This window comes from Andrographis paniculata, unplaced genomic scaffold (genome assembly GCF_009805555.1).
Source record: "Andrographis paniculata isolate CXL003 unplaced genomic scaffold, ASM980555v1 Contig22END, whole genome shotgun sequence".
Taxonomy (NCBI): domain Eukaryota; kingdom Viridiplantae; phylum Streptophyta; class Magnoliopsida; order Lamiales; family Acanthaceae; genus Andrographis; species Andrographis paniculata.
Genome location: NW_026137513.1, coordinates 4,741,234 through 4,765,656, shown reverse-complemented (window position 1 = coordinate 4,765,656; position 24,423 = coordinate 4,741,234). Strand labels below are relative to the sequence as shown.

General features: G+C 29.0%; 3 protein-coding genes across 4 annotated transcripts; 1 reads left to right on the top strand and 2 right to left on the bottom strand.

Moving 5' to 3' along the window:
• Window positions 1-283: 283 nt before the first annotated feature.
• Window positions 284-1,229, bottom strand: LOC127245514 (probable calcium-binding protein CML15). The gene has a single exon (XM_051266448.1). It carries the CDS (start codon window positions 1,038-1,040, stop codon window positions 555-557), a length of 486 nt encoding a protein of 161 aa, XP_051122405.1. The 5' UTR covers window positions 1,041-1,229; the 3' UTR covers window positions 284-554.
• A 93-nt stretch (window positions 1,230-1,322) lies between these two features.
• On the bottom strand, window positions 1,323-5,075 carry LOC127245497 (proline-rich receptor-like protein kinase PERK9). 2 transcript variants are annotated; one of them, XM_051266420.1, is made up of 8 exons: window positions 3,341-5,075; window positions 2,854-3,264; window positions 2,690-2,776; window positions 2,551-2,621; window positions 2,403-2,479; window positions 2,162-2,309; window positions 1,816-1,977; window positions 1,323-1,751 (listed from the first exon to the last, which is right to left on the bottom strand). In XM_051266420.1, exons 1-8 carry the CDS (start codon window positions 4,485-4,487, stop codon window positions 1,542-1,544), a joined length of 2,313 nt encoding a protein of 770 aa, XP_051122377.1. In that variant the 5' UTR covers window positions 4,488-5,075; the 3' UTR covers window positions 1,323-1,541. The 2 variants fall into 2 exon arrangements, with proteins under 2 accessions (XP_051122377.1, XP_051122378.1); XM_051266421.1 differs by having other exon boundaries at window positions 2,854-3,234.
• A 13,920-nt stretch (window positions 5,076-18,995) lies between these two features.
• LOC127245375 (putative RING-H2 finger protein ATL53) lies at window positions 18,996-19,418 on the top strand. Its single transcript, XM_051266207.1, has one exon. It carries the CDS (start codon window positions 18,996-18,998, stop codon window positions 19,416-19,418), a length of 423 nt encoding a protein of 140 aa, XP_051122164.1.
• The last annotated feature ends 5,005 nt before the right edge of the window (window positions 19,419-24,423 follow it).

Genomic DNA, 24,423 nt, shown 5'->3' with positions numbered 1-24,423 from the left:
TTGCAACTACAATTATTTATCCTTAATTCCCCCAAACCTTTCTACATTCATTCTATCTTAAAATTTTATGACAAAATGTCTTCATAAAGTTGTTTGGTAATAAGCCTCAAGTGTAGCAAAGTTTTGGAAATTTCTAGAGTTCTATTTACAAATTTCGACACTATTCATTTTCTTTTTTCAGTAAAAATAAAAAATAAAAAATTAGTATTTAGTTTTATTATTTATATCCATCCGTAGTTCTCATTAATTTAAATTTAACCAAAACAGATTCCATAGCAAAAAATGCACCAATGTATATGTGTGTAGTTGTTGGGCTTTTTCGATCCAAGTCTCAACCCACAAGTAACCTCAAAATTCGACCCTAATTATTTGGTTGATAGTGTTGGAGAAAGTCTCTTAATTTATCTCATCTCATCTACAAACCTACTAAAACCAACCAACATTTTAAATCATCAACCACCCATATATATATATACACACACATAGGATAGGATGGATTCTGGACCGTACGTAGCATGGCCGCCATTAACGGTGGATCATCATCGTCATCGTCATCAGGAGGGCGCCGGGAGGGTGAGGTAATCGACGGCGGATCGGGCGAGGATGTTGGCGAACTCAGAAAAGCTGATGACTCCATCGCCGTTGGTGTCGGCCTCCTGCATCAGCTCCGTCAGCTCATTGTACGTCAGCGGCTGCTTCATCTGCGCCATCTTGGCCGCGAGCTCGACCAACGTTATGTACCCGTTGCCGTCGCGGTCGAACGACTGGAAGACCTGCATTAGGCGGTCCTGGTCCACCAGGAATTGCTGGTCCATGTCCGGCAGTAGCACCTCCACCAGTTCGTCGAATTCGATGGCCCCGTTGCCATTGGCGTCCATGTTGGCCAGCATTGTTGTGATCTGGTCTCCGGTGGGTCGCAGCCCCAGGGAACGTAGCAGGGCTGCGAGCTCCAGCTGGGTCAGGCTGCCGTCGTTGTCCATGTCGAACCGGTTGAAGATCTCCTTCAGCTGTTTCAGCTCGTCGGAACATATTGTAGCCATCAATCAATCGATAATTGAATTAATTGAGTATTGATGTAAATATTTCATATTCAAACAGACATGGAAGAACGAATTCTGTTGTCCGAATGCATATTTGTTTCTGCATCTCCTAATTTTGGATCATTTTTATTATGCCTTCCTTCCTTCCTTCCTCGTACACAACAAACCCATTGTGGGGCTCTGCTTTCTCTTCAGGAAATAGGAATGGGTGAATGGGAACCTTCCTTAGAATTAATTAATTAATTCCACTATATGTATATATATATATATAAACAATGTATACAACAGTAACAATGATTTATTGAATTCAGTGTGTATATATATAGAAGATTTCCCATCAATGAAGGGGTAACCTTGTGGGAAAGCAATCAAAAATTTGTTCTCATTTACAGGGAAAATTTGCCACAATCAGACATTCATATATATATGAACTATCAAGAAAACTACTTACAAAAACTTGAATTGTTGCTACCGATGGTATCTTGCCATTTGATGCCGTCGTCATTCTCCGTGGCTGTTTTCGGGTTTACTGTCGCTGCTCGAGCTATTATGGCTGAAAAAATCCGTGCTGTAATTCTGGCTGCCGAATGCCATCCTTCGAAAGAATCTGATTTCTTGAGATTGTTGTGCTGAGTTGAATATTTCGCTTTCTCCTACCTTCATTCCGTTTGTCAGATCCGAGACAGCCAAACTGTCCAGAGCCCTCACAACCTGGACAGAGTAGTCGATATGAGAAAGCACGCAGAATTTCGAGTCCATAATCAGATATTCTTACCTGTCCCATCTTAGGCCTCTTTGCGGACGAATGGCGCACACAAGCTGCTGCGGCTTCGATCAGTTGGAACATTTCAACTTCAGCATAGTGTCCTTCAAGCTTCGGATCTGCTAATGCTTCGAATTCCTCTGTTTCGAGCGCATGGCTCAACAATGGCCGAGCCTGCATACACAAGTAGCTAAATCATACAGCACAAACAGTAAAGATGTAATTAACACTTCACTATCACAAACCAAAATACACATCGCAAATATTTGTCATGGATAGTATAAAATGATCCGCTAAACTTTGTATATGCCTAAATATCTGATAAAAAAAGCCTAGTGCTTGATGAACATGAACCTACCCATTCGACTAAGCTTTCTTCCCCGAGAGGCTGAGATGTGTCCACAGGCTTGCGGCCGGTAATCAACTCCAACAGTACCACTCCAAAGGAAAACACATCAGACTTGTCAGTCAGCTTACCACTGGATGCATACTCGGGAGCCATATATCTGAACTCAAAATATAAGGTATCATCGACGCCTGCATTTAGCTATAGTGAACCTAAATATATATATATATATCAGCTATTGATGAATGCTTACCCAAACGTTCCCATCACACGTGTGGTAATGTGCGAGTTTGCATCCATAGCTAATTTAGCAAGTCCAAAATCGGAAACCTGAAAACATAGTTCTCGTGATCCACTCTCAATGAAAAGATGAAATATAGTTTGCAGAAAGTTCCGGATACCCTTGCATCAAAGTTGTAGTCTAGAAGAATGTTCGATGACTTGATATCTCTATGAATAATGCGAGGATTGCCTGAAAGATTTAAAGCATAAACATTAATAACTTTTAACATCGATATCAGAAAACTTTGAAGAGCTTACAGTCTTCATGGAGGTAAGCAATCCCACGTGCTGCACCAACAGCAATCTTTACGCGTGAGGTCCATTCCATAACCGGCCGACCTTCACCTGAAGACAAGTTGCAGAGATATCAAAATCCATCTTCTCAAAGGTCATTTCTTTCAACATTAACGGCTAATGTTTACCATGAAGATGGTAGTACAGGGTGTCATTAGGGAGGTAATCATACACAAGGAGCCTCCTTTCGTCTGAAATACAATAGCCAACAAGTGAAACCAAATGGCGATGGTGTATTCGACTTATAATCTCGACTTCAGATTTGAATTCCCGCTCCCCCTGTCCTCCCCCGATCTTTAACTGTTTAACTGCAATCTCCCTACCATCAGGAAGTGTCCCTTTGTACACAGAACCAAATCCACCTTCACCTAAGAGATTTTGAGCTGAAAATCCTTTAGTGGCATAATCTAACTCTTCGTAGGCGAACCATGACCTCGAATTGCCCAAACCGCCGTGTTCATGAGGCGAATGGTTAGTAACACTGCCGGAGCCACTTTGATAGTTTTGTCCTGATATTTGAACTTTCAGTAAACCAGAATCTGGATGCAAATTATGTCACTGCTTAAGTTGCCTTCCGATTCTAATGTTTTAACAGAGCTATGGCTAAATGGTTACCTGATTTTGGAGAAGAAGAGATGGAGGTTGGCATAATGTAACCGGCACTGTGGCCATGGCTAGAATCCCTTTTCTTGCGCTTCTTCAAACAGAAGGCTACAATTCCGAATATTCCGAGCAATAGGAGGCTTACTGCCACGACAATGGCCACCGTGCCTCCGGTCCCAATGCCGCCGCTGGTTGTGCTTGCTGATGTTTCTGGTGCATTGTTGCTGGAATTATTGTTGCCGGGTGGAGGTGTGACCGGAGAAGGAGGAGACGGAGGCGATGGTGGGTTGGAGGGAGAAGGCGGTGTCGGTGGTGTTGAAGGATTTGGAAATGGAGGAGGGGGGGCTGGATCTCTTGGTGGTTGGGAATTTGGGGGTGGAATCACTGATGGAGTTGGAGGTGAAGTTTCCGGTGGGATAGGGGTGGGTGGTGGGGATGTAATTGGGGGACTTAATGGCGGAGGTGCTGAAGTAGGAGGATCAGACGGCGGCGGGGGACTAGGTCGAGGTGGAGACTGAGGTGGTGGTGGTGATCTAGATGGGGGGCTGGGTTGAGGAGGCGGCGGTGGAACAGTTGGAGGATTTGGTGGAGGTGGGGATCGAGGCGGTGGGGCGGTGATGGGAGGAGGGGTCGCAGGCAGCGGTGGTGGCGGTGATCCAGGTTGGGGCGGAGGCTGCGGTGGCGGTGATCCAGGTTGAGGCGGAGGCTGCGGTGGCGGTGATCCAGGTTGGGGCGGTGGCTGAGGCGGCGGTGAGGTGGGTTGGGGCGGAGGCTGAGGCGGCGGTGAGCTAGGTTGAGGGGGGGTCGGAGGTGGTGATGATGGAGTAGATGGTTGAGGAGGTGGAACCGTAGGCGGTGGGGAAGCCATGGGAGGTTGCGGTGGAGGTGAACTAGGCGGCGTCTGCGGAGGAGGTGAATTGGGCAGAGGCGGCGGTGATGGTGCAGTCGAAGACGGAGGTTCAGGCGGCGGCGAATTGGGCGGGGGTGGAGGCGCACTAGGAATTCCCGGCGGAGGAGAATTGGGCAACGGTGGAGGCACACTAGGAATTTCCGTCGGAGGAGAATTGGGCAACGGTGGAGGCACACTAGGAATTTCCGGCGGAGGAGAAATCGGCGGAGGAACAACCGGCGAATTTGGGGATGGAGATGTCGATGACATCACACAATTCTCCCTCCCTCAGTCAATCGATATCCAACATTTCCTCCATAGAACTATCTATGGCCTTCAAACTTGTACCAAATCGATCAAATGAAATTTCGATTTCCTTGCAACAGTCAAAATCCAACTTCCTAATTCAGCAAAAATCAATCGACAAAACAAATGCCCAATCAGCAAAACCCTCGATCCAAAAATCACAGACAAAACATTCGATCACCGGATAACTGTAAAAATTTCTTCAGCTTCCGCAAATTGGGGAAAATAAATACCAGACTCGAATTAAGCACAATAGAGGGAAAAATAACTTCTCGCAACTGTGGAAGCTCCTATTCCGGAACACGGAAAATGGGGTCTGTAGAAAATCTCCAAAACTTCCGACAGCGACGAATAATCGAGTGGACAAAACCCTCCTTCAACACGTTTGAATATCAAAAGCTACCGGATTTGAATATCATTAACGTCGGCATCAGCGATGATCATTCCCTCCTCATCAGGATTATTGCTTCAGCTAAACTTCAAAAATCCAACAACTGTAATTTAATTTTATTTTATATAAATCATCGAAAAGTCTGATGCAATGCTACGCAACGTTGTCGCAAAGCATTTGTTGGCGGAGTGGGTCAGCAATCTATGCCCAGACCCTTCAGTTGGATAATCGGAGTGGGTTCACGCGTAATTCTTCGGAGCTCCCTGGACCAAAGGTCCTGCGCGTATCCAAACCGTTCGTCCACGCATAGATTCACGCTGGTGTTGGGAGTCCTGGTCCTGCTCGATGTCGTCTTCGGCGCACTGCGCTCGGTGCAGCCAATGGTTTTTCCTAAATTAGAAGAAGAGTACAAAAATAAAGAGGAATAAGACTCATTTCCATTTAAATAAATAATAGATAATATATTTGTTAATCTCTTATTGCCAAACTTGGATTAATATATTCCAAATATTCTTTTATTTCAACTATGCTTGCATCACAAAAAAATAAAAAATAAAAAATGAAAATGAAGGTCGATATTAATGATTATAAACAATCTAATCTAATTAAATGTGTTAATTTTGAATAATATTCAATTCCATACATCCAGCTGGGACATGTTTGAATTTTTCAAGAAATACATACATACATGTACTTTTGAATTTATAAGTACATACATACACACGCATGCTATCTAAATTATCACAAAAATGAAATATAAATAAATTGTATTAAAGCATAATATTCCCCATAAATCAGATCGTATCATTGAAATCAATTTAATTCAAATATTTCTTTTGGATTAGCCAATGGACTCTACAATAGAGATTCACCGCTCATTCATTATGTTATTAATGCGGTTTGACTTTGACCCGGAGGTCTCCGTCAATATCATGTCTTAAATGCATTAATTTCTTTGGACCCCCACATGATTTATTTTTATTTTTTCTCAAACGCATATTATTATTATTATTAAGATTACTGTTATTATTTAAAAGGTTGACATTATAATGTGACAGTTTGTCTCGAGTCTCGTCGTACGCATTGATATCAAGAAAATTATTTACACATAGTTGGAATCAGTCAGCACTTTTTTAATTTAATTTACATTTATACATTATATATGGATATAGGTCGGTTCATAAGTAACGTTATTTACAATTCATAAAGTGAATAATTTGAGTGATATATTTAGGACAACACACTGCCCTAAATTTATAGTGTTGCTACACATGTAACAACTAAATTTGTATGCTCTGGATGAGATGCCATGATTAAACTTGAGTCACGCTCCACTAACTTCATTTAAATATATATATATATATATATTATCTATTTTCATCCTTTACCCATTTTATTGAAATTTGTACATTTCATCATTACAAGTATTTTATGTGGTAGAGGATCACGCGGCTTATGCTTGGAAGATCCCGGACCTTTGATCTGCAGATAATTCAAACCGTTCGATTCGACGTTCTTACAATCAACGGTTATCATTACTTAGCTTGAAAGACTCGTTAACGTTGGAGCTGTTAAACAAATCTAACGAATTTCAATATCTGTTATTTAAGTTCAATTCGAGCATACTATCGGTATAAACTCATTTCGATTTGTCTAAGATTTGAACTAAAACGAATTTGCAAATTTCATACACATTATATTTTTTGTAAACCACCTATGTAATTATTTTTCTATTTAAAATCCTAAATTTCAATATTTCTATTTTTTTATTACAAATATTTTTTACTTTAATAAAACTAATATTTTTATATATTACAAATAATATGATTGAGAAGTAAATAAGTTTAAGGAGAAAATTATGTTTTTATACTATTACCTATAAAATATTAATATACTAAATTTACATAAATAAAATAAAATAAATAGTTTTATTTGCTCCAGACAAAAGAAGTATATAAATTAACAAATATTATTTTATTTAAAATTTATTGTAATAATATATTTAAATCTAATTAATAACTATAAGTTTTTTTATATAAAAATTAAATATATTACATTAACATATAAAATAATACAAAGATATGGTATGTTTCTTTTGCAAAATTTTTCAATATTTTACTATTTGAACTTTGAGTCTTCCGAAAAAAAAAATATATTTTTTCTTCTTATAAAATATCCTATTAAATATTATTTTTATATTAAACTCAAACCAAATTTTTTCCAAATTTATCAAAAGAAACACACTCATATCTACTAGCAAGCGAGCTTTCCGCAAGTTATGTTTCAGCTCGAATCATTTAGAAAAATAATAATATCACACTCGAATATTATTAAAATACTTATTCAAATTATCTAGCAAAATATTTCACAAAATATTGTATCAAATATTATTTTAATATTAAACTCAAATAAAAAAATTTTAAATCAAACCGAAAGAAATACATATTTTACATAAAATTTATAAGATTTTGGTACTTATATATTGATAGTAATTTTTTTTAATAAAAAAGCTATTTTTTATTTTTTTTTCAAATATGGGCCAGTTTTGAAACTATTTTGTTAGCCCAAGTGATTAATGTCAATAGATCCAATTTGCTCGTGGGCTTAATTTTTGATAATATAATTGGAAAACCGTATTTATAATACTATATACAAAAACGAGGAAGGGTCTATTTATTTCGTACTTTTTTTTTTTTTTTTGTACATATATAAGACCTATTTATTACTCCATATTTTATTCCTATCTCATGTGTCAAAAAATATATATATTTATGTATTTTCAAAATTATTTATTTTTATAAAATAAATTCACATTAATCATATGTAAGTATTATTTATTTATTTTATATTAAGTTTTCTTGAAAAATAAATTGTAAATTACTTAAATATATATATTATAAATCAACTATTTATTAAATCAATTTCTTTTCATGCAACTTCCAACTATAAAATCCAATCATCAAATCAAACGCGCTAATAATTTCTATAAGATGACATACGATCCCAATTTAGAAAATTATAGAGGGAATATATAAATGTCATTGTCATATTAAAATAATAATAATAATAATAATAATAATAATAATAATAATGCATATACTTTTAATTTAATTAATCTGCTTCTTAATGCAAATTTCAACATTCAACAATCAACATTGATTGCTTCAATATAATAGAAAGATTATAAAAAACAAAAGTAAATTTTGTATATTTTGAATGAAATACATATTTTTATAAATGAAATTGAATGTTTTAATATGACTTTTATATGTTTGTGTTTTTTTCTTCAGATTTATTCTATTAAATCAATTAAGTTTAAATATTATATTCAATGATTACTTTTTACTCATTATAATACAACTAAATAATTATTTTTTTTTATTTTAAAATAAAATTAAAATGACATGCTTAAAGCCCATACATCCCACTTGCTTATGTCTGGACCTGCGAGGTTCGAAAATGAATTGAAAAATAAAAAAATAAAAAAAGGTTGAAATGTGGGGTTTGTATCTTTTAATATGTTTTTATTTTGATATTTTAAAAATAAAATAAAGTAACTATTAGATATATATATATATATGATTATATTTTAAATACAAATTAAGTATTAATAACAAAGTATGTGAATAAAATTACAATTTAAATTTTGATAAATTTAAAGAGTAGTAAAAAATTTCTCATATGACTTTTAATGTGTAAAATTATGTTTTATGAGCATGTTTAATTATACATATACATGTCCAAATAATATTTAAGCACCAAATATATATATATAATTATTTATATAATTTTCTATTGGGTGAAGATTGACAAATGACAATTAGGGTTGTTTACTTGTATTGTTTAAATAAGTATATAAATAAAATAGTAGTTAAACGTGGTCTTAAATAAAAAAAAAGTAATTTTAGACTTTGATATTAAAAAAATAGAGAAATTAAATAGTAAAAAAAAAATGTTAAAATAATACTATAAGACACAAGGAAACAACCAATTAATTTCCCAGGCGAACAAGCTGATAAAATATGTTACTATTTGCTTAAACAAATTAAGCTGGCAGATAGGTTAATATATATATATATATATATATAGTTTTATATGTGTGTGGAGGCGGGATCTTAGAAAGATAAAAGAATTCTTTTCATTATATTCCAATTGACAATGACCCACGTGAATAATAACAATAACAATAATAATAATAATAATAATAATAATAATAATAAACAAAGCCTTGTGTAGTCAATAAAGACTGCAATATCTTTGGTCGGATTTACCTGGATACGCACGTTCGAGCAGCGACCAGGTTCTTACCTTATAAAATAATACTTCATTAGTCCTAAATAATGTGTTCTTATTTTTTATTTTTATTCATCTCATATAATTTATTTTTTTTTACAAAAATTTATAATTATACATTTTAATCATATTTTAAATTTTATAATTTTAATTAAATTATTTAATTATTTTAATCTTAATCTATAATTATTTTTATTATACAATAATTATTTTTACTAATACATTTTAAATTACTTACTAATTACATTTTACCTAAATTTCTGAGCTTACAGTAATATACCCATATTATATGGGATGGAAGGAATAATAATAATAATAATACTAATAAAATAAGAATATATATAGAATATACTTTAACTGCATTTTTATTGTAACTACTGCAAAAACGGAGGAATGGGTTGGAGATGGTCTAAATTGTATTGGAAGATTGAATTCTCACCTATATGATATATTTAACTTACATTAAAACTATTAACTGGCAGTGGTGACGTGGCGGAGGGGACGACGGTTGAACCCTTGGAGGTGGTGGCGGAGGAGAAAGTGGTAGCGGTTGCGCGACGACAATATATGGTGGTGAAGGTTTTGAAGTATCAAATTGGTACTAATTAAAAAAAAAATAATCTATAAAAGAGCCTAATCTTAATAATTTTGGAGTGGAATGAAATTATTACTACTTCCTCTAATAAAAAAAAAAATTACTACTTTCCTTTTCAAAAGGGACTACTTAACATAAATAAATATATTTGAAAAGGGACTACTTAACATAACTAAATATATTTATAAATATTTAAAAAATTATAAATTTATAATGCTAATTATGTATAAATATTTAATATATATTAATTATATTTTTATTGTCAATGAGATGGTATTTATATTGAATATATTTATTGAGTTATAAATTTTTTTTAATATTTCAATATGCATTTATATTTATTTTTAATATCTTTATCATAAGAGGCAAAATTATTTTTATTCTATTCAATATCATAATTATCAATTTTAATCTCACTTAATTTTTATTTTTTAATTTCTTTTTATCAATTCTAATCCCAAAATAAAAATATCAAAAGAATAGAAAAATAAAAAGTAATTAGAATAAATGATTTCTTAGACTCGTATCACAATCTTGCACTAACAATTTCAAGTCGACCAAATGCGATAATACCCACAAAGTATCTAGATTGATGGATTCAGTACAAAGTAACCTAAAACAAATAACTTACATCTAACTCTGCAAGAGATTTTTTTTGAAATGTCTAAAAATAAATTCATACGGACGGAGCTTAAATCAGACAATATTAAGTGTTTAGTTATGGGAAACTCTCATTGACTTCGTAAATGAAATTTACGGTGCTACCTTGTGTCGAAAATCTTTCTGACGTTGTAATGGCTCGATAGGCGTGGTCAAGCGACGAGTCCCATTGTTAATAAAGTTGTGTAAGATGGACATATTAAATGGAGATCAATGGAATACCATTAGAGTGGAGATCATAAGTTATGTAGTTCTTGATTTGAGAATGTGATTGTTGGAGTGCAAACTTAAATTTTTTCGTTGAAAAATTAGAAAAAAAAATAGAAAAAAAAAATAAAAATCTTATACCTTATAAGTCCCAACATATGGATCTACTAGTATAAAAATTTTTGAAAAAATTCAAAAATAAATCCGTGCAAAACAACAACTATATAGTAAAAATGTAGTGCATACATAATAATTTTACTCTAATTACAAATTTCAATTGTTATTTTAACAAGAATATATATATATATATATCTCTTTACATATTCTATTTTTATACTCTTATTTTACGTAACTTCTCATATAAAGTTAACGGTCATCAAATTTGATAAATACAATGTATTCAAAAGTGTCCAATTTGAAGGATATATAATAACTTTAATCATTAGATGACGACGAGTAATTTCAACGTTCAACAAATGAGAGCGACATATCAAACAACATTGAGTTGGACATAAGCAAGCCCAAACATATATATATATATATATGTATATGGCGGAAGATTGGTTATGATATTGAAGGTCGAATAGCACACCATGAATTATAAAAATGTGTCATATTATATATTTTTATTTCACAGAGCATGTGCTATATATATATATGTTGTATGCACTTTTAATTGATGTTATTTAAAAAAATTAGGCTGATATGTATGTTCTATCAATTTTTGTGCAATATTAATGACTCGTATTCATATCCAAATTTGAAAATAAACACTATCCAAAGTATATGAGAAATAAATATGAGTAATGTAAAAAATCCGTAGTGCAACAGTACTAATATTTTGAATGATGAACTTTATATATATATATATATATGTTGGGAAGAGAATAAGGTGATTAACCAGTATACTTTCGAACACCTATTCAAATGGGACAATTCCCGAAGCGTGGTTATATCAGTTGTAACACCCTACTGCCAACTGAATGTATGCAGAAAATACAAAGCAATAAATGAGACAAGGGTTTGTTTACCCGGTTCGGATATAAACAATCCTACATCCGGGGATACCAATCCAAGAGAAGTTCACTAATCAATACATGGTTTACCTTGGAAATTCCCTCACAGGCTTATGTTGTTACAAACTCGTATTAACAACGACCACGGAGCGGCTCAGAATCTGGACGCCTCTCCTGATCGGAACTCCGATTTCTCCTTCCTCCGACGAGGTCTCTGGCAAGATAAAAGTGTCTAACACTTACTCAATACATGGAGAAGAGAAATGTTGGGGTTGAGAGGATTTAACTCAATTTCTCTCACTATACTTCACTCTCAAAACCTTCAAACAACCACACTCTCTCATCACAATTATCTATAAAGTCATCTTGTTTTGCATGTAAGACAAAACCAATTAAAATTCTTTGCACTTAAATGGAATGATGTATCTCTGCATGAAATCTGTAACAGGTCGACCACCCAAAATATCAATTCATTTTGTCTTTTCTAAGCTTTCCAAATCAAAAAGAAAAGATCCAACAGATTGTAGGGTTTAGGGTTGATGGAGCAACAGAAAAGACACATTACCACAAATGGTAATATAAAAAAAAAACAGCAAATAAAGTGAATATGCAGGTGCCCATATGTCAAAATAAGTTGGGGAATTCTTATTCCAACAATATATATATATATGTTTTTACATCATTATACGAAACTATATAAAATTGTTAAACAACTAAGATATATGATTATATGTTGAGATAAACAAAAATTTTCTTATTTTGGCATACGAGACAAGCTGAATATTCGTCGTAATAATAAAATTGCATACAGTCTGCACAATCTTAACAGATGATTGTGAACTCATTTTTTGGGGTTAAAAATAAACCATAAAAATTAGCTATTAGACAAAATTTGTTGTCCCATGTAACCTGACATTCAACGAAGACAAAATATATTTTTAAAAATGTTTGCAGATCATCAAATGATTTCAGTTTTATTACCTTCAAGTTGTTCAAAAATTAATACACAACTGACTGTTTATGAGATGAGAGAATTTCTAAAATTAATAACATATATTTTGTCTATTTGTTGGCGTGTCGAATTCTTGTAAATTTGGTGATGGATTATAATGAACATCTCTTAAATTGAAGTTCCTCATATATATTTTTGGATAAACAAGCATCAGGTATTCTTTGTTTTTTCTCGCACTTTGACCAACCATTGGTATTTACGTTATATTTACAAATATATATATTTTTAATTGGCAGACTAATAGGAAAACATTGAAAATTAAAATAAAATAAAAATATACAAGCAGATTGATAACAGGCATAAATGCATGCATGTTGTAGAAATCAAAAGCACGTGCATAGCCTTAATTCAAAGGTTAGCCAAGCTGTCTTTTTCTACAAAAACATGTGCCCATACTTCTGTGTCTCAACATTACATCCAATCTTGAATTTCACAATTACTATATATATCAACTTGATTAATAAATTGAAACTAAAAACGAAAAAGAAAAAATATAACATATTGTTTGATTTTGCATTATTTAGTTAATCCATAAAAATAATACTAACATATTTCATTAAATTAATTAAATTAAAGGTGACATCCAAACAAATTGGAATATTTTGTGCATGTATATTTGAATGACCTAAGCTAGCAAATAATACACGTTGAATTATTATTTTAATCTCTTAAGTAATAGCGATGATGGGAATATATCTGACAACTTGATCGATCAATAATTACATCATTCGCCAAAACAAAACAAACTAATTCTATGTAGAAAATTAGGTAGCACATAAGGCCACTTGAATTGAATAATTTTATCAGAAAATTGCACCCTTGGTTATTCCTATAATAGATGAGGTAAGATTCAAACACAAGACTATTAAAATTTTAAAGTATCGATACAACCAAAACATAGTTACAGATTACCATTTCGGAAAGAAGAAGAAGAAGAAAAAAAAAAATTCTCTACTTAAAGATCTCATTTGTTTCAATACATATTATAAAAGATTATAATATTTATGCGCACAACATACTCTTATATAATACTCCATCCGTCCCAGATACCGTGTATGCTACACTTTAGACACGGTATTTTAAGATGCGTGTAATTAGTAGATAATTAAGAATGTATTAGTGAAAATAATTATCCTATAATATAAATAATTATAAATTAAGATTAAGATAACTAATTAGTTTAATTAAAATTAAAAAAAATAAAATTTAAAAATTTAAAATAAGATTAAAGTGTATAATCATTTTTCAAAAAAAGAAAATGATATGGTATGTGGGACGAACAGAAATGACAACGTGGACATAGTATCTGGGACGGATGGAGTATATAATATATATTCAATCTATTTTTTAAAAAATTAATAATTCAACGCATATACAACATATTTTTTTTAATGTAAAAAGTACGTTCATTTAAAAATAGAAAGTAAACATACCCACGATGTTTTGAGTGAAAACTAAATAGTAATATATATTATATTTATTTATTTTTCATGAAAAGTCATAAGATTGAATAATAAAAAACAAAATTCACAAACTAAATGCTTATCTTCACAAAACTTTCCTATGTTTCAATAGAAAATTCATCAATACTAAGGTTAGTCGTCTTACTTCACAATAATAATAATAATAATAATAATAATAATAATAATAATAATAATAATAATAATGATGATGATGCTGCTGATGATGATGATGATGATGATGATTTGATATAACAATAATGAATGATTGTTGGATTTGTTTGATTGTGATTTTAATTAGTTTGAAATCACAGCTATTCATTAGCTATATTTTTTTTTTTTGATAAAAATATATTATTTTATTTTACAAAATATTACTCATTCTGTTTCATTTAAATTGTCCACTTTATAGACATTTATTGGATAATTAGTAAGTAATTAAAAAATATATTAATAGAAATAATTATAATTTAATAAAAATAATTTTACATTAAAATTAAAATAACTAAAGAGTTTAATTAAAATAAAAAAAAATTATGAATGATGAATTTTAAAATGTAATTAAAATTTATAATTATATTTTAAAAGAAATAAAAAAATAAATTACGTAGAACAAACGAAAATAGAAAGATCGGACAAATTAAATGAGACGAAAAAAGTATATTAAAATACTATTTGTATAAAAATTTATATTAACACTTCATTTGAATCATTTTCCAACAACCAAACAATAGCTCAACCAAATATACTTCTAACAAATGTAAATAATTTTACTTTTTTAGAAAAAAAAAAAAAAAAAACACAAAGGTATATAATTATGATTCACTTTTCAAATTGACTAATCAGATTTCTAACACATGTATATAATTATGATTCAATTTTCAAATTGACTAATCAATTAATTGTTAATGTACCTATTTAAATTGGTATACATATTTTTATTCTACTATTTTTATACAACTCGTTTAATAATTGAATTAATAAAAACGAAATGAATAATATATATTGGCTCTATTTATTCAATATTTTTATATAAATTGATTTTTAACATATGTTACGAGGAATTATATAAAAAAAATAAAGTATGTAAATTTAAGTTACATAGTCTTTTTATAACTAGTATTTGATTTTTATTTTTTTTTATTTTTTTTAAGTTCTTGACTTTTGTAAATAATATTTTGTATTCATTATTATTTCATGTGTTTGCTTTCAAAATATATATTTTTTATTTTGAATTATCCAATTGAAAAATAATTATCTTAAAAATATATCATTATTTTACAAATATTATAAATATTTGAAATAATTTTAAACTTTGCACCAAAATATGTATACTCCTAAATTAAATAGAAGAAATAATAATTTTAGACGAGCGCAATTCAAAATTTGGTATGGACAAAGAGAGTTACTATATGAATGTGCATGTTTGTATTGTACAAGTTAAATTTAATCTATTTAAGATTATATAATTTAATTTAACTATTTATATAATAATAAAATAAAATGTATCTTTCTATTATACAAATTTGATCTATTTAAAATTATTATAATTTTATACTATTTTTATACAACTTGTTTAACAATTGAATTAATAAAAAATGCAATGAATAATACTTGTAACTCATTATTATTAGTTAATTATTATTTTTTTATTTTAAATATCGTATAATAAATAAAAAATGTCAATTGTTTTACGGAAGAACATTATTTTATAAAAATAAAATAAAATAAAATAAAATTTCGATATAATATTCTTTTTGTTCCTTGGCATATGATCTTTTTTTGTTTTTTTTTTATTTATTTATTTTTAATAAATTTATTTATTTAAATATATACGGCCTTTATCCCATTGGAAATGTGATGTTTGTTTTTAGCATGCTAATTTTTGAATATTAGTATTATATTAGATTATAGTAAAAAAGATAAAAATATTCTTATTAGTATGGTGTAATATAAAAGTAATGATATTTGTATAATATATTGTAAGTTGAAATGATACTTATTATGGTAATTGGATAGTACAATTACTAAATTAAGAAATGGTAATTTTGTTTTGAAAATGACGGAAATGGAAAATAGTAACATTTCCACATGACAAAGAAAATATTTAATATATATAAATTAATTTATCTCTTTTTAATAAACAAATATTTTTATTTATGTTTATTATTTCTATTTTTTATAAAATTAATTTTAAGATAATTATAAATAAATAAATAATATTATATTTTTTTATTTATTTTTATTATATAAAATTATATTTATAGTACATATATTTTATTAAAATATAATTTTAAAAATATTTAAAATATAATATTATTATTTATATAAAAATAATAAAAAATTATTATAATTTATTAACAATAATTTATTAATTTACAATATTTAAAATACAGATAAAAAGCTTCAGCGGAAGGAATAAAATAAAAATAAAAATAAGATCATAATTGACCAAATATAATTTTTACACTAAATTGTTAGTGTCAAATGTCAAATCAACGTAGTGACAGCTGTACTTTTTCCTGCATTTTTCTCGCACTGGGCCCATCTTCAATTTGTCCTAATTTAAGAAATGTTTATATGCATTTATTTTCGGGCTAAAGTACACCTGGTTCATCCTTATTTTCACGAAATTGCGTTAAATTTTTATAATTTTAAAATTGCGTAAATTCTTTTTATGATTTTATAAACTATACGTCTAACCCTTCGGCGGTCTTCAATTAACGGTATTTGACATAAATGCGTTCAAACTGCAAATAAATTTTATAATATTAATTTTTAAATTCCTAAAATTACAAATATATTTATTTTTCTTATATTTAGTCTAAATAAATAGTAAAATTAAATTTTTAAAACCTGAGAAAAATAATTATTTTTGAGTTTATTTACTATTTTTTAGATTAAATATAAGAACAATGAATATATTTGTAATTTTAGGGGTTTAGAAATTGAGATTCTAAAATTTATAGCAGTTTGGATCTATTTAGGTCAAATACCATTAAATATGGACCGCAGATGGGGTTAGACGCAGAGTTTATGAAACTACGAGGGAGTTTGACGCATGTTTAGAAGTATAGAGGATTTGGTGCAATTTCATGAAACTACACGTAGGTTTAGTACAATTTAGCCTTTATTTTTATAATTTAGAGTATTATTTATTAATAATATTACATCATCCGACTCTAAGAGTTTCATTTAATTTTTGCGTATTGATATTTGAATATTATAAATTTTTTCTACCTCTGTCAGTCCCATCCTCCGTAAATCGTTATTTTCTTAAAAAATATATATATAATTATACATTTTAATCGTATTTTAAAAATCATAATTTATAATTATTTTTATTTTAATTAATTAAACAATTTATTTATAATTATTTTTGTTAATATAAATTTTAATTATTTATTCATTATATAACTTTATGGCTAACTAAAATTGACAAATTAAGTGAATCCGATATTATATATATATATATATATATTATGGAGAATTAAAAAAGAAAACTTATATAGACTGGAGGTAATAATTAGGTACTGAATCTGGTGTCTTTATTATTTGGTCCGAGTCAAGTGAAAATAAACTGTAATGGAGTATTAGTCAATAAAATAGGCTATTCTCAAATTTCTCTGTTTATTATTTTGTCTCTTTGTTTATGTAATTAGTCATCACTACCTATCCACTCTCTATTCATTATTATTACTTATTTCTTACTCCACCAATATTATAATATTAATCTCTAAATTTTCACTTGTAACCATAATAATAATAATAATAATAATAATAATAAAGGAAGCAGTCACAGATTCAAGGGTCAGTGTTTGCTTCTTCTTTTTTTTTTTAATTCATTTTATTCTTCAATGAATATTTTTTTTTAAAAAAAATATGTATATATATATATATATTCAGTATCCAGTTTTAACTTAAAACATTGTGTTTAGAATTTATTTTTATTCAAAATATCACATATATTCACTAATAAATCAATATGGAATATAGTGAATGAGCCGTGTGAGCAAAAAAAAAAAAAAAAAAAGAAAAAAGAAAAAGCATAGGGTTAGAAATGAGATTAATAAGGCATTTTAATAAACACATAATACTCTTAATTAGAATTTATGTATTTGAAATTGATTATAGTTTTATATAAATATATATATACTATACAAACTAAATTCAGAAGCAAAATAATTAAAAATTAGGACTCCAAGAAAAAAAACCCTAAGTTGGTTGGCAGGCCATTTTGTTGAACTGCGTAAAATTTTATATTATTTATTTTGTTAGAAATATTCAATATATATATTTTTTATTTAAAACTTCAATTTGAACACTTAACTGACATTCAAAGTATTCTAAAATAAATAAATAAACATTCCAAAAAGCAACAAAACTAAATTTAATCATAGAAATAGTAATAATACTATATACATATATATTAGAATATTCATATTAAAATGATACCAGTAGCCTACCAGGTTGGATATGAGGTCAGGCGTCGCATTCCTGGGACGATTCGCACCGTTGGATCAATAGGTTCCCAATAAATGAACGGTTTAGATCAGTAAAGGAGTCGAAGTCCCGGGTCAATTATTCCACAGTCTTTAAGCTTCAAAGTCAAATATGTTCTACTGTGAAATACTTTCGAGGAATCTCTGCACCTGAGAACACCAAATATTGACTAAAAAACAATTTATCAATTAAAAATTCGTCGCAATTTCTCTATAAGTATCAAACCCTAACTTACAGAATAAATCGTTCAACAAACCCACCTGAGCTGATCCGATCGCCGGAAAAAGAAAATTAAATTAAAATCCCCTCCGATCGGTCGCCGGAAACTTAAAACAATGCTGCAAATCGTTCCGAAATCGTCCGTACTATGCTACGTCGTTTTGATAACGGTGCAGCTGAAGCTGGTGTGGGATTATCTTCTCTACCGGCCGTTCTTCCACGGCGCCGACGGTCTGCTCTTGCCGGAGTACGTGGAGAGCCTAAACATTATCACCGGCGGCGATTCGGATTGCGACGATGACTGCTCGGTCTGTCTGTGTAAGATCGACGAGAGCGATGAAATGAGGGAGCTACCCTGCAGCCACGTGTTCCATAGGGTTTGCTTGGACAGGTGGCTCCGCTGCGGACACGCCACGTGTCCTCTCTGCCGGAGCAATCTCCGGTTGCCTCCGCCGCAGTTCGCGGCGGAGATCCACCAGGAAGTCATTCTGATCAACTTCTGCAACGCCACCGCCAGATATGGCCAGTGGCTGCGGTGACGTCATATATATATGTATTTATGTATGTATATATATATATATATATATATATTTGAATAAGTTGGTCTTAATGGCGAGTTATTTTATTTCTCGATGTATAAGTAAATTAATCGCACTGACATTGTTTCATTGCATTTTCGACATTAAAGTTTCTTCTTTTAATAATGTTGAAACTTTTCTCTTTATTGTTCCTTTTTATTATTATTATTATTATTTTATTCATTTCTCATGATGTTCAATAAAACATATTATTTCTGTCGGAAAATTATCTAATATGTACAATTTCATTTCTATCTGCTTGTGCTTTCAAAGGAGATATAATTTAAGATCCATATTCCTACCGACTTTAAACATTCATTAAATCTTAATTTGAGATCATTTTTATACATACTTCTATGAACTGTTCTATTAAATATGTATTTATAATTTCTATGTTATAATAAATATACTACCTTCGTCCACTGTCAGTTTATTCATTTACTATTTGCACGTTAATATTCAAAACATAGTACAAATTAAGAAAAAATAGCAAAAATATTTTTATTGGTGTCTTATAATACTAATAAAATAAAATTTATACAAAAAATTATACAAATATAAAAATATTTTTAATGCTAAAAACAATGACGCCAAATACAAATGGATAGATTGACAGTGCGCGGAGATTAGTCATTGTTGATAGATCTCAACATGGCGGTTCATACAATAGCAAATAATTTTTCTTTCAATTTCCCCTTTATAAAAATATAAAAATAAAGGCAATATAATTTTTTAAAGTTAAAAATTAACCAAACTAAAAAACTGGTGATAAAACAGAAACAGAAAATTTAAAATAAAATAAAATAAAAAATAAAAATTATTCATGTGTCCTCCCGGTGGCATTGACTCGACGGACATGTGTATATTAATTGTATATATAATGATACGCTTGTAGTTTAAATAAAAATTAAAAATATTTTAGTAGTATTGTATATTATTACTTCTACTAAAATAAAAATGAGATATATATTAATATACAAACAATAATAATAAAAAAAAAATACATTAAATTGAAAGAGGAGAAATATTACTTTAAGTACTTTGTGGTTATTTATTACTCTTTAATATATATATATATATATATTATTTTTTATATTAATACAATTATCATACTTTATATTAAAAAGTGCTCCCTCTGCCCCACTTTATATGTCCGGGTTATTGTAAACACGAGAATTTAGAATAAATATAATTAGTAGATAATTAAGAATGTATTAGTGAAAATAATTATTCTATAATATAAATAATTATATATTTCAACTAAGATAACTAATTAGTTTAATTAAATTTAAAAAAAATTAAATTAAAAATTTATAAATGAGATTAAGTTGTGTAATGATTTTCCAAAAACAAAAGTGACATGTGAGACTGACAAAAATTACAGACATGGTAAGTGAGACAAAAAAAAGTATTTCAAATTAAAACACTAAATAAAAAATTCAAAAAATATAGAATTTAAATAGTAAACTTCGAAACCTTTTGCCAAAAAAGTACATTCTACATTAGTAGAAGAAGATGTATATATTTTTCTCTTACAAAATATTATTAAATAAAAAATTAATATTCCAACTCAAACCCAAAAATAGTTTCTAGTGATGATCTTATGACTTGTTTTGAAAATAGTTTTTTTGTTAATTATATTTATTGAGAAACTTGTTTTTAGTTGATCTAAGAGTTTTATCGACTAGACATATTAGTTTGTTTAGTTTGAAAATTAGAAATTATATAAATTGGTGATATCAATAACTTGTTAGCAAAATTAGATTTTAAAAAGTCAAATTTTGGTAATAAGTTATTGGGAATTTTATTTTATTAATTCGACTAGAGAATTTTGTCGATATAACATATAATTTGTTAGTTTAAACAATAAAAATTATGTATTTATGATGATATCAATAACTTGTTTAGCTAGCCGAGTTTGATTTTTCGTTAGTTACATTTATTGAGAAACTTGTTTTATTAATCGACCTAAGAGGTTTATCGATCAAATGCATTATTATATCTAAAAAAATAAATTATGTATTTTCTATGATATCAATGACTTGTTTAGCTAGCCGAGTTTGACTTTTTGTTAGTTATATTTACTGAGAATCTTGTTATATAAATCGACTTAAGAGGTTTATCGATCAAATGCATTATTATATCTAAAAAATCTATAAATTATGTATTTTCTATGATATCACTAACTTGTTTAGCAAAGTTCGATTTTTAATTAGTTACATTTATTGCGAAGCTTCTTTTATTAATCGACCTAATAATTTTATCAATCAAACGCAGTTTTTTGTTAATTTTATAAATAAAAGATGTATTTTAACCGTCAAATATATTGATTGGTTTTTTTTAATACTTAACACAAGAGATTGTTGCATTTCACAAACATTAATTGTAACACCTAAATTTTAAATTAAGAGTTTGTTCTCTTGTGTTTGATTTTGTATTTTGAATATGATACTTTTTTAGATACAATAATACATTTTTATAAGAAATTATAAAAAAATTATATAGTAACTAAATTTACAAAGTAAAATACTAAAAGAAAGATAACCTAATAAGCCTTCTAAATAAAAATTGCACCATATTTCAAATATGAAATACAAATATGGGTAAATTAAATTCCAAAATTGGTTAGTAAGAACATTGCTAATCCTTGCAATTGTTAGACATATTATTTAATGAATACAAGACAAGTAATTTATTTTAATTGTATATTCAAATAAAGAGAGACTCTAAATTAAAAGAAGTAACCAAAATAATTATTCTCTTCAAAATAACAAGTAATAATAATAGTTATATTTACGCAAAAATTAAATCAATGCATAAAAACCTTTTAATTATAATTTAAAATCCTTAAAATTAAATAACATACCCCTACGCGACATTTATTCTAGGAATATGCTCATTTATATAAATGAATTGCTAATAATAGGAAAGGAAAATTTTAAAATCTACATACACTAAATATTATTCTATCCAATAATTAATATTATATACAAGATTATCCGAAAACGAAAGTGCCTATAAATTGGTCTCCCACAATGTGACCAAAAAAAAAAACAGAAAAATGATTAGTTTGATAGGAAAATCGCTTTTTTCATTTGGTGTCCTTTTAAAATGGGCATTGGATTATCTTCTCAGCCAAACGCTTTCCCATTACCCAAATAAAATCGTGTTTTTCGACGACAGCGACTTTACCGATTCCGGCGACGGTCGGCCGGAATGCGCCGTCTGTTTGGGCATGATCGACGGCGAGGATGCAGTCGTGGATTTGATTTGCAGTCATTTATTTCACCGGGCATGTTTGGACAACTGGTTGTTGTACGGACACGCCACTTGCCCACTTTGCCGGAACCACCCACCGGCGGCGGTGGCAGCGACGGCGGCGGCGGTTCATCTGGAATTTGTACGGATGAATATTGATGTCGGCCATTTTGGGGGCAGTTATAATATGGGAGAGACGAATGGCCGTTACTAAAGTCTTTTTTGCTATATATATATATATAATATATTGGTAATAAAATAATTTAGCATTGGATTCATAAAAACGAAGATGTTGTAAATGGGATTTTTATTTATATCCCAGATTTCTCTCGATCGAATTCGATGCTCGGAATGTTATATATCTATATATATATGAAAATGATTTAATAAGTGTGTCGACTACATTCGATATATCGTATACTTACCAAATAAATATATCAATCACTTTTTCGGTTTAACTCTTTTTCGATTTAATGTTTATGTATATGCCCAAGTTTCGGATCGAATTCGATGCTCGACATGTTATCTATATATATATATATATGATGAAAATAATTTATGAATTTTGTCGAATGCGTTCCATATATTTTTAATACTTACCAAATAAATGTATCAATAGTTATTAACTGTTTTAACCTCTTTTGATATAATGTCTTTAATAAAAAAAATGATAAAAGTTTAATTTTTATTTTTTTTCAATGTTTTTTAGCAAAAAAATAAAAATGAGTTTGTTCTTTTTGTGAGTTTTTACTCAAAATTTTATATTTAAAATATCGCAAGTTATATCGTTATTTCAATTCAAATTTTTTAATATTTAAATCCTAAACATAAAATCCAAACCTTCCAAAGAAGTCCCAAAATTAACACTCTTTCGAATTTATACATCCTATATGACGAGTCGTTACTTGCCAAATAAATGATTCTATGTCTATATACAAACGCTGACTATCTAAAAATGCATAAGAAAATTATTTTTAGTTATTTATTAATATATATTCTCCCTCCGTCATTCAATTTTATTCTATTTTTTTTTTCATTCAAATTTATTCTAGTTTCATTTTTTTAGTAAAAAGATACTACTTTTCTTTAATAAAAAGTAAAACATTCTATTCTTATATATATATATTTTTAAAACCCATGTCCGGTCAAATGAGCACATAATTGGATGACGGAGGGAGTATTATAAAATAGATTCAATTTGTTCAACTCAAAAAGCATGTAAAAATCAATAAGAGTTGTAATAAATATTATATTATTAACACCAAGAAAATCCAATGGTTTTTGTAACTAATTTTAAGGCAACCAATAATTTATTTATTTTATTTGACTGTGATTTAAAATAAAATATTAAATTGAATTTTTGTTAAAATATTGTAGTATTTTAATATGGTTTTATAACCAAAAAAAAAAATAGTAAATTTTTATTGAAAATTTATCAAATAAATATTTTTTAATTTCAGTTTAAAATTACAAAATAAGAAACCCTTTAATGTTGGTGTAAAAAAAGGTTAAAAGTGTAAACTAATTGAGTTTATATTATTATGACTTATTAGAGGAAAAATACTGCTTTAAATTAACTAGTTAACAACGACCCTATAAATAAACACAAGCAAATTAAAGACTGCTTACACAAAACAAACATGTATATTATTTCGGAAATCTGTTTGTTTGGTATTTGATTTATTGAGATAAAAAAATCATATATTAA

Bases quoted from the DNA above. Each gene is read 5' to 3' on its own strand.
- LOC127245514 (XM_051266448.1), bottom strand. From the start codon at position 1,040: ATGGCTACAATATGTTCCGACGAGCTGAAACAGCTGAAGGAGATCTTC.
- LOC127245497 (XM_051266420.1), bottom strand. From the start codon at position 4,487: ATGTCATCGACATCTCCATCCCCAAATTCGCCGGTTGTTCCTCCGCCG. The intron at 2,622-2,689 runs GTAAGCTCTTCA...TAAATCTTTCAG, and splicing joins TGCTTACCTCCATGAAGACT to GCAATCCTCGCATTATTCAT. The intron at 2,480-2,550 runs GTATCCGGAACT...CTATGTTTTCAG, and splicing joins ACTACAACTTTGATGCAAGG to GTTTCCGATTTTGGACTTGC.
- LOC127245375 (XM_051266207.1), top strand. From the start codon at position 18,996: ATGCTGCAAATCGTTCCGAAATCGTCCGTACTATGCTACGTCGTTTTG.